Raw genomic sequence first — 11,231 nt, 5'->3', positions numbered from 1 at the left:
TTAAGTAACTATTTTGTAATTTTTTGAAGATAAGTAACTAAAATGTAAACTTACTAATAATTTAGATACCTTGTGTAGTTTACCATATGTTTTTACCCGTATTATTTGAATGAGTTTAAATAAGAGATTTTAAAAAGTTTCGGGCCTCAGCCTAACCGACCGAAAAACGCCTCTAGGCCCAATACGGATCCGAGTCGGTTTAATTTTGACCCGGTTTCATCCTTCTGTTCACCACTATAAAATCATAAACGGAAAACCTAATCCAATTTTTGTTCTATTTTTCTCTCACTAAAACCATCAGCGGCAGCTATTCTCTCTCTACATATTTTGAGTTGGCAGCCGCCGTTGTTTCCGCCGGTAATCCTCTCTTATTCATCTGATTCATTATTTCTCTTTCTCTTCTTTGTTTTCGTTCGTTTGCTTGAGAATCGGAGAATTCTCTCTCCACCGTCGAGATCCGCCACCACTGACGTCATTCGAGGCGGATAGGTTTTACATTTTTTAATCTTATTTTTCTTTCGGTTACCACAGTTTTTTTATATATCTGATCTGCTTGAACGAAAAACAGGATCGAATTAGTGCATTTAGGTAGTTTATGCTTTTGGTTTTAGGCACTGATCAGAAAAGTGAAATCATAGGAGGTGTGTTAGAATGGCTGGAGGGTCGGCTTTTGATGCTCTTGCTGATGATGATGATCGGATGGAAGTGAATGATGAGGATGTGGTCGCTAAAGCTTTGAAAGGCAAAAAGAAGAAGTCTAAAGGGGGAAAGAAGGGTGGAAATAGGTTTGCAGCGGCTGCACTTGATGAATTTGATGAGGATTTCAGTGAGAAAGTCGATGAGATGAAAGCCGAGGAAGAAGATGTTCCTTCAATTTCTTTCTCGGATAAGAAAAAGAAATCCAAATCGACAAAGAAGAGTGGGAAAGCTATTGGAGGGTCAGCTTTTGATGCAATTGCTGCTGAAGATGATGATGGGGAGGTTGTTGATGATGGTGGTGATGTTTCAAAGGAAGAGAGCAAGGTTGAGGTTGATGATGATGATGGTGATGATTTGATTGCTAAGGCTTTCGCGGGAAAAAAGAAGTCCAAGGGTGGAAAAAAGGGCGGTGGAAGTAGGTTCACTGCCACGGTACTTGATGAGCTTGGTGATGAAGGCGGCGTCAAAGAGGATGTGGAAGATGATGTTCCTGTGTTTCCTTCATCAGATAAGAAAAAGAAGTCGAAGTCTGCTAGGAAGGTTGGTAATCCATTCAGTGCCGCCGCACTTGATGAAGTTGAAAGCGATTCGGAGTTGAAAGAGGATGAGGAAGATGATGTTGCTTCTTTTTCTTTCTCAGATAAGAAAAAGAAGTCGAAATCAAAGTCTTCTAAGAAGAGTGGTAATTCTTTCAGTGCAGCATTGCTTGATGACGAAGATGAAGGAGATGCTTCGGTATCTGAATCCACTGGTGCTGCTGCTATTGATGATTATGATGACGATACTTCCATGGTTGCATTTTCAGGTAAGAAAAAGAAGTCATCCAAGAAGAAAAGTAGTGCCGCATTTGCAGCCTTGGGTGATGAGGCAGGGCAGCAAAGTGAAGTTTCAGACATGGTTGAAACCGAACTATCAAGTTTAGGAACTAGTAATGTTGAAGCTGTTGATTCTAAAACCAACAACAAGAGTGAAGAGGCTGTGGAAACCTCGAAGAACAAGAAGAAGAATAAGAAGAAGAATAAGAGTGGAAGGACTGAACAAGAGGAGGAAGATTTGGATAAAATTCTTGCTGAACTTGGTGAGGGGCCTGCCGTAGCAAAACCCACAACAGCAGCCCCTCCCCAGGAGGAGAAAGCCCAGGTTCAGCCAGAGCCAGAGCCAGTTATAGCTGCTGATGCCACAGGTGAGAAAGAAGGTGAGGATGAACCTGCAGAGTCTGCTGCAGCAAAGAAGAAGAAAAAAAAGAAGGAAAAGGAAAAGGAGAAGAAGGCAGCTGCAGCAGCTGCTGCAGCTGAGGTTAAGGAAGAGGAAACGAAAATAGAGACCTCTGATACCAAAAAGAAAGATGCTAAGAGTAAAGCTGCTGACAAGAAACTACCGAAGCATGTTAGGGAGATGCAGGAGGCACTTGCTAGGAGAAAAGAAGCGGAAGAGAGGAAGAAAAAGGAAGAAGAGGAGAGGTTGAGGAAGGAAGAAGAAGAGCGACGTCGACAAGAAGAGCTCGAGCAACAAGCAGAGGAGGCTAAGCGTAGGAAGAAGGAAAGGGAAAAGGAGAAGCTCTTAAAGAAGAAGCAGGAAGGGAAGTTGTTGACTGGGAAGCAAAAGGAAGAAGCTCGCCGCCGGGAGGCAATGAGGAACCAGATATTGGCCAATGCAGGAGGCTTTTCTTTGCCTACTGCAGACAAAGAAGGTGCACCTACAAAACGACCTATATATCAGACAAAGAAGTCTAAACCAGCTCATCATGCTAATGGTGCTGCTTCTACTAAGCCGGAGGAAAATATTCAATCAAAGGCAAAAGAGCAAGAAGAGTCGGAAACCAAGGTCGAGTTGGAGTCAGTGTATGATGAGAAGGTTGATGAAGTAGAATCAAATAACACAGAAGATAATTCTGTAGTTGCAGATGCTGCTGAAGGGAATGGAATGGAAGAAGAAGAAGATGATGATGATGATGGTGAATGGGATGAAAAGAGTTGGGATGATGTTAATCTTAATATCAAGGGTGCCTTTGATGATGAAGAAGCTGATTCTGTGCCCAAGCCTGCAGTGCAGAAAGATATAAAGAGCGCTCCACTGGCTTCACGGAATGCAGGTGACTGTTACTATCTGCGTTGCTTGTTGATTTTGTTTCCTCCTGATGATTGTTAATTTGTTTTTTTATTGTGTTTTGCAGCCTCTCCTGCAGTTGCCAAGCCAATGGTTGAGGCCAAGAAACCGGTGACTTCCCAACCAAATACATCTCAGCCTGAAGTTAAATCTACAGACAAGAACTTGAAGAAAAATACTGCTGTGCAAAATAAGGTACCAAAATCAGATGCTTCTCCTAAGCAGAGTGAAGACCTTCGGTCCCCAATTTGCTGCATTATGGGGCATGTTGATACTGGTAAAACAAAGCTGCTGGATTGCATCCGAGGCACTAATGTTCAGGAAGGTGAGGCTGGTGGTATTACACAACAGATTGGTGCAACATATTTTCCTGCTGCTAACATACGGGAGAGAACAAAGGAATTGAAGGCTGATGCCACATTGAAGGTTCCGGGCTTATTAGTTATTGATACCCCTGGTCACGAATCCTTTACAAATCTTCGGTCAAGGGGATCAGGGTTATGTGATATTGCCATTTTGGTTGTCGACATTATGCATGGTTTAGAGCCACAGACAATAGAGTCCCTCAATCTTCTGAAAATGAGGAAAACTGAGTTTATTATTGCATTGAATAAGGTAAAGCGGGATCTTTGTCTGAACTTCTGATTGGTTGGTTACTTGTTTTCCTTACCTTTCTTTGATGCTTATTTATTTATTTATTATTTTGTTCTCTTCCTTTAAAAAATTGCAGGTAGACAGGCTTTATGACTGGAAAGCTCGCCGCAATTCACCAATTGGGATGACACTTAAGAAACAAACTAAAGATGTTCTATCCGAATTCAATAGGAGAGTTACACATGTAAAATTCGTATAAACTCTTTTCATCTAATACTATGTTCTATCTGATTTTGGGGAAAATTTGTTAATTGTGTGTTCTCTTTTTATTTAAAGGTTATAACTCAGTTCAAGGAGCAAGGGTTGAATACTGAATTGTATTACAAAAATAGGGAGATGGGTGAAACTTTCAGCATTGTGCCTACAAGTGCAGTCACGTTAGTCATGGATGCTCTACAAGTTTCATATCTACATGGTAATTGAATTTTGAGCACCGGCCTAACATTTTGCTGTTATTGATGTTGCAGTGGAGAAGGCATCCCAGATTTGTTATTATTACTGGTCCAGTGGACCCAGAAAACAATGGTTGAAAAACTTACATTCAGTGATGAAGTGCAGGTGTGTTTTATTCTCTCCTTTCTATTTAAAAATTATTTACTCTTCCATCATTGTGCGGTATGAGACATTTTGGAAATTGAATTTTGTGCCAGTGTACGGTCTTGGAAGTGAAGGTCATTGAAGGGCTTGGGACAACTATTGATGTTGTGTTGGTTAATGGTGTTCTTCATGAAGGAGATCAAATTGTGGTTTGTGGCTTGCAGGCAAGCATTTAAGCTTCTCATTTAGCTGAAGGTTTTATTGGATTGCTAGATGTTAAATTCTCAAGTGCTAGTTTCCTTTCTCAGGGCCCTATCGTCACCACTATCAGAGCATTGTTGACACCCCACCCTATGAAGGAAATCCGAGTGAAGGTATGGTTTTCTGGTGGGGCTTTTCTCATATCTGTTTAAATTCTCCAGCTGGAAGCAATAGAATTCTCTTATATCGGAATCCTATGTTTTGCTTTTTAATGACGTTAATATTACTTGACGGTGTCCTTTGTTTTCTCTGAATATGAATGAATGTTACCATAAGACTAGGTATCACCTTCATGAGTAACTGTAATTTTATGGTGCAATTACTCATTCATATGTTGATGACTGGCAATTGCTTTGTTCTAGTCTGGTTGTCTGATAAGTTCCATATTACTTAAAATATTTGGGATTTTTCTACTCAAGGAGGCCTTTATTTTTGGATAATTGTAGAAAGTGCAGCATGCTGACTTTTTGTTTTTATAATTGTAGGGAGCGTATTTGCAGCACAAGGAGATCAAAGCAGCACAGGGTATCAAGATTGCTGCACAGGTTGTGAAACTTAGCAATACATTTGCTTCTCTATTATATCTGGTAACTGTGTAAATAAGTTATGAGTTAATTTTCTGTTATATCATTATGCAGGGCCTTGAGCATGCTATTGCTGGCACTAGCATCTATGTTGTAGGTCCTGATGATGATTTGGAAGATATCAAAGAGGCAGCAAAGGAAGATATGCAGTCAGTCATGAGTAGGATTGACAAAAGCGGGGAAGGGGTTTACGTACAAGCTTCTACCCTTGGCTCTTTGGAAGCGCTGCTGGAATTTCTGAAAACTCCGGAAGTAAATATTCCTGTTAGTGGTATAGGCTTAGGCCCTGTGCACAAAAAAGATGTAATGAAAGCCAGTGTCATGCTTGAAAAGAAAAATGAGTATGCTACTATTTTGGCTTTTGACGTCAAGGTGACCCCGGAGGCACGAGAACTAGCAGATGAATTGGGTGTGAGGATTTTTATTGCTGATATCATTTATCACTTATTCGACCAATTCAAAGCATATATTGATGGTCTTAAAGAGGAGAGAAAGAGGGAAGCAGCGGATGAAGCAGTCTTCCCTTGTGTTTTGAAGATTTTACCTAACTGCATTTTCAACAAGAAGGATCCAATTGTCTTGGGGGTGGATATCCTTGAAGGCATTTTAAGGGTACAACTATTATCAGCTCTTTTAGTATATGCTTTACTAAAGTTCACAAATCAAGTTTGGTAGCTAATGCTAATTATTACATGAAGTTTTAGAATGTTTTTGGATAAGTATCTATTCCAACTTTATACCCTTGAACCTGTATTCTAGCTAGAGTGTTTACAAAGTCAGGAAGTGCTCAATCAATAGGTTTCTTGAACATGTCTAGCATATAACCTTTCTGATGTTGCATTGAGAACTGTTTTTAGTCCTTTGAATAACCAAAATATTGACAGATATTAGGAGGTTAAAGTACCTGGGTGGTCCCTGTATTATAGGGACTGGATCAAATTAGTCCCTCTATTTATTAAATGGATCAATTTTGGTCCCTATATTATTAAAAAGAACCCTCTAAAGTACATTCACCAATATAGGATGTAGATCTGATGTCCACTTGGCATGGTATGAAAAGCTGGTTCCAAGATCCTACTTGTAATATTTTTTCTAATGGGTGGAGTAAGCCATGACTCAAACAATTCGTAGTTGATGAGCATGCTTGTGTGGTTGGCCTGGTGTATCCTATGTGAAATTGAGTCTGAAGCTACTGTTGTAGAATTGTTGTTAAATTCAGTATTATTATTAATGTAGTATTCACGATTTGTATTTTCCTAATGCTATCTATATTGTGTAGGTTGGGACGCCAATTTGTATTCCTCAAAGAGAATTCATTGATATTGGTCGAATAGCTTCGATTGAGAATAACCATAGACCAGTTGATTCTGCCAAGAAAGGCCAGAAGGTAGCCATCAAGGTATGATAGTTGCTTCTCAGACTCTTAAATATTTTATTACCTTTTAAATGTAACTGATTTCCGAATCTTAAGTTAACTAAGTGGATATGACGATATGAAAATGTGACTGATTCCATGTTTTCGAATATAAACTATGGAAGCTGTCCTTGGACTAATCCTCTTTTAGTATAAGAAATTATGCAATAAAATGTTTAGTTATTTCCCCTAAATTTGGAGGTAACTCTCATTCTTGACTTTATTCAAGTAACTGATGCACAAAGATTAGGTTTAATTCACATTATGAATCTTATGTCACTCCTTGATAGAGAACTTAGTACACATTTTACAGCATGGGCCAATACGAACATGTATCATTTTTCCATACTAGCAGTGGACTCTCTGTCTCCTCAAGTGGGGTTATAAAACTAGGCTTTGTCCCGTTTATGTTTTTATCATTTTTAATATAGCTTGAGGATATATATTGATTGTTTTAACTTTGCTTGTCTAGTTAAGAAAACTCTCCCTCCGTTGCATGTGACAAACAATCCTATGAACATATTCGGAGCTTGTAATTGAACACCGATAAGATGGACATCATAAATTGTGGCAAATCTTATTCCATGGAATTTGAAGTTGTTCTTTTAACTAATTTTCTTTATAGGGAATTGAAGATCTAGCTAACCCTTAGTTGCCTCATAAGTTTTTAATCTCCAAATCATTTTTCTTTTGAAAATTGCCTCATTCAGCTCATTCATACTTTGCTTTGAAACAATGCTCAGGCACCAAACTAGTACTTGGATGTTTTGATGTTTCTTCGAATTGAAGAAAAGAAAGAGATCTTGTTCTTAGACATTAGTAACGCAACTCTTTACACCAATCCCTCCTTTTGTCCTTTTCAAATCCGAAAAAAATTAGGGGGAAGGTATATATTGGATGACAGAGAAGATAAAAGATGACTGTGAATTATGCTATGATGACAAACGCTTCTTCAACTATGGCTTTATCGAGTGCCTATACTGCTCCAATTTTTCATGATCTTTTAAAAGGCGCGTTAGACGCCCATATTTGATCTTTAAATGTGTGCAAATCTTGGAAAAACAAACATGTGTGTGTGTGATACTCACTCTTTTTGTTTGTGTTGTTGCAGATAGTTGGATCCAATACCGAGGAGCAACAGAAAATGTATGGAAGGCATTTTGAGCTTGAAGATGAGCTTGTTAGTCATATTTCTAGAAGATCGATCGATATTCTCAAAGCTAATTATAGGGTAAGTTATATATCCGAAGCTACATATCGCATTGTTCTTAGCCCTATTATAAGTTTCATATCCGATTTTTTATCGGCTTAGATAGTCTAATTTAACTTCAAATTCTTCTAGGATGATCTGACCCTTGATGAATGGAGGTTGGTTCAAAGGCTGAAGATCCTCTTCAAAATTCCTTGAACATCACGACTAAATGGACTGGAGCTGTGTTGCTGGTAAGCGGTAAATTACCGTTGTTTGTTTGGCTTGAGGAAAAAAACAGGGAAAAGGGGTTTCATGTCGAAATTACTGTAAAGTTACAAATTTTGATGTCGATTTTACGGTGGGACGAGTTCCTGATCGAGTTTTGAACGGGTTGTTTATAACGGGGATGCTACAATCTTCACTTGGTCCTGGTTCAAAAATGGACATTGAATTGCATACAAATATATCCCATAAACTTACTACTTTGGGGCTTTTGCTTTGTTAAGATAATTTATTTTTGGGTCTAATATTATGAGATGAGTAATAAAGGAAAAGAATATCATTTGCTTTCGTTCGATATTTAGGGGTCTATATATCATCTTTGGACTTTAAGATCTCTCAATATTAGTATAACACATGTATGTGTGAATATATATATATATTTTTTGAAAAAATGGGGTCGGTTTTTGGTGAGCAGTGCAGCCGTTCGATTCGCACGTCGTTGCCGGAGTTGGGATTTCAAGCCTCTCTTTAGTTCCTTAAAAATTCATAGGTTTTCTTGACTAAAAGAGATGCTAAAAAGATCTTTTGGCATTTTGGACTTGGTAATTTTGAGATTTTGATTGGGACAAATATAACAGTAAGAAATTAAAATATGATATGACGACATGGCATGACGGGGCGTAATGGTCCGTAACGTAATATTCTGGGATAGTAATATTACTAAATTCCAACGTATTGGTCAACTTCTAATATTTCATTATTTTCAGTGTCAAGTGTTAAAAGATATATGTAGGACGTTATTTCATTACGGTTTCAGGTGGAACATGAATTTAAGACCCTAACTTTGAAATTCAAATTTAAAATAGCAAATATATCATAAACAAAATGAAATGAATTAGGAGATAAAACTTGGATATTGTGGCTGAATTTGGACAAGTATAAACCTAAATAGCAGTTACAAACGAGAATCAATACAGTAGATATCCAAGTAGTAAAAAGTACAAATCAGGGTAATTTACATTAGTAGTGACCCTTATGAGTGAAATTGTTCATATATATTATTTACGTGAATAAAATTTAAATTTTCATAAATAGTTTTGTACTACTGTATGATCTGCTCATACAGCATCGAAGTGTAGGATCGTGTATTGTATGCTATTCTTTTATGGTTGACTTATAAATTTGGTCCTTAACGTTGCTATGTTTTCCTAAAATCGTCTTAATTTTTATTTAAGTCTTTTTCTATTATTAACTTCTGTTTATTTTTAAAACTATTTTTTGAATATATTTGATGAAAGTACCGTTAAAAATGTTAACGGATGATGTGAAATATTTTTAAAGAGATGTATTTTATTACTTGAATAACCTAATAAGATAATTATATGTGAAAAATAATAAAATAATCAATACATGGAATTAAAAAAATAACTCTTAATTTTAAGAGAATAAACATAATTATTTAAAAATTTAACTTATTAAAAGACCTCTTAGTAAACAAATTAAAACTTTTGAAAAAATTCATTTTTTTATTTTTAATTTCATGCATTATTTATTTATTATATTATTTTTCACATGTAATTGTGTTATTGGGTTATCTAAGTAATAAATTACATCTCATTAAATATTTCAAGTATGAATTCCCATGTCATCCCGTTAACTTTTTTAACCGTACTTTTATCAAATCTGTTAGAAAAAAGCAGTTTGAAGAAAAAATACAAAACAAAACAAATGTTGATGGTCAAAAAAGGCTCAAAAAGACAATTAAGGCTATTTTGACAAAACATACAGACATTAGTAACCAAATTTGACATTAAGCATTTTTTTATCTTTTATTTATTTTTGAATTTTTATGTTTTTTTTATAATTTTTAGTTATTTGCTAATGGAGATATAAAATAAAAAGTGTCATGTTATCATAAAGTACACATGAATTGTCATAAGGATTGTCACACTAACATCATTAAAAAGTTGATATTTTAGTCAAAATTTTCATTAAAAACGTGTTGGACTGTTTTTGAAATATAAATGATTGAAGCTCAAAAAAGAATAATGGTAACAAAAAAAGATTTAAGTGTTAAAATTACTATTATACCTTTAAAAATTAAAATATATATATGACTATTAAAATGACAAATTTACATTTTAATTACCATAAAATCTACAGTTTAATTTTGCCCCACTCCAAAAACTTTTCTAATTTTGTCATTGAAGGAATTTGATATTCTTTTAAATAAGACCTCAAGTTTAAGTTTTTCAAAAATTTTATCTGGTTTGAGAAATCGAATCAAGTTAAAATTTAATGTGATATTTATCTCATATCAACTAAAAAACCAATATTGAATTCATGGTGCACATTTACATATATATATATATACACACATATATATTGGAGAATCTTGTGCAACTTTTTCTCTACAGTCTACACAATGACTGAGCAGTAATAGTAAAAGGAAAAATGATGATGGGCTGAGCTGCTGCCTGCCACGGCTGACGGAGGAGCAAAGCATTGCCGAGATCGGTGACTGATAGTTTAACTACTTGAAAACGCAGCATCTTTTCTTACCCTTTTTTTTTTCATCTCCAAAACGTAATCATGATTCATCTGTACAAATAGATCTAAGCTTCGATCCCAGTAAAGAAAAACAAAACAAAAATTAATTGCTGCCCAGTTTTTTTCTCTTTTTTTTTTCAGGGTAGATCTCAAAATTATACATTAACTTTGGTTTAATCTGTAATTTTATATATGAATTTTGATTTTGTTTATATACTGCATACACATATAATTATATTTTTTCAGTAAAAAAAAAACAGCACAAAACAATTACATTTTTAAAGAACTAACGACGCAGAGAAACAGTATTCCGTACTGAATCTAAAGGCTCCCCAAACAGTTGTACGTTACCCAATCCACTTGAAGCTGTTTTGGCTATATGATTGACAACCTTATTTTAATATCTTGGAACGTGACGAAATCTTACTTTCTAGTATTGGTTGAGAAGATTATGTATTAAGCGTAACTCCACCCAATTTACTATTGGTCGTTCCATCAGCTAAAATTGATTCTACCAAGCTTTGGTCTCCCATACATATAATTATATTTATTTCTTTAAATATAATTATATTTAAAGTTTCATATATACCAAAAGTTCATGTATAATTTTAAGATTTATTCCAAACAAATGTTGTGAAAATTTAAGGCATATATTAAAATTTAGATTTTGATGCTTGTTTATTTATTACCTTTTTTTATATAGTAGTTATATTGAGTTTCGATTAAATCTGGAGTCAAGTTGAGTTAGATTAGAATCTAATCGGAGAACAAGTTGTCTTGATGTTTATTTCATCAAAAAGGCTGGATTCCGAGACTTTGCTTAAATCTTACTACTTGACCTAATAAGTGGTGTATTTGAACCTAGTTGAACTTGAATGGTGATAAGTTCAAGCTCAACTAGATATCCGACTCTAGCTGAATTGAATATCAATTTATAAGCTTGAGTCTAGCTCCAAACTTAATTTATCTACTTGTGCGCAAGCTCAATTAAATTTGTTTTTTTATCAATTTT

The 11,231-nt window shown here is 35.5% G+C and overlaps 1 protein-coding gene across 1 annotated transcript; it reads left to right on the top strand.

Annotated features, from left to right (window-relative positions):
* The first annotated feature begins 272 nt into the window (after nucleotides 1-272).
* LOC105779480 (eukaryotic translation initiation factor 5B) lies at nucleotides 273-8,024 on the top strand. The gene is made up of 12 exons (XM_012603248.2): nucleotides 273-2,791; nucleotides 2,873-3,420; nucleotides 3,536-3,643; nucleotides 3,736-3,836; nucleotides 3,927-4,017; nucleotides 4,110-4,220; nucleotides 4,305-4,370; nucleotides 4,743-4,802; nucleotides 4,896-5,453; nucleotides 6,121-6,240; nucleotides 7,367-7,486; nucleotides 7,598-8,024. Exons 1-12 carry the CDS (start codon nucleotides 652-654, stop codon nucleotides 7,661-7,663), a joined length of 4,089 nt encoding a protein of 1,362 aa, XP_012458702.1. The 5' UTR covers nucleotides 273-651; the 3' UTR covers nucleotides 7,664-8,024.
* The last annotated feature ends 3,207 nt before the right edge of the window (nucleotides 8,025-11,231 follow it).

This window comes from Gossypium raimondii, chromosome 4 (genome assembly GCF_025698545.1).
Source record: "Gossypium raimondii isolate GPD5lz chromosome 4, ASM2569854v1, whole genome shotgun sequence".
Taxonomy (NCBI): domain Eukaryota; kingdom Viridiplantae; phylum Streptophyta; class Magnoliopsida; order Malvales; family Malvaceae; genus Gossypium; species Gossypium raimondii.
Note: the sequence above shows the minus strand (reverse complement) of the source record. Positions and strands in the feature narration are given on the sequence as shown.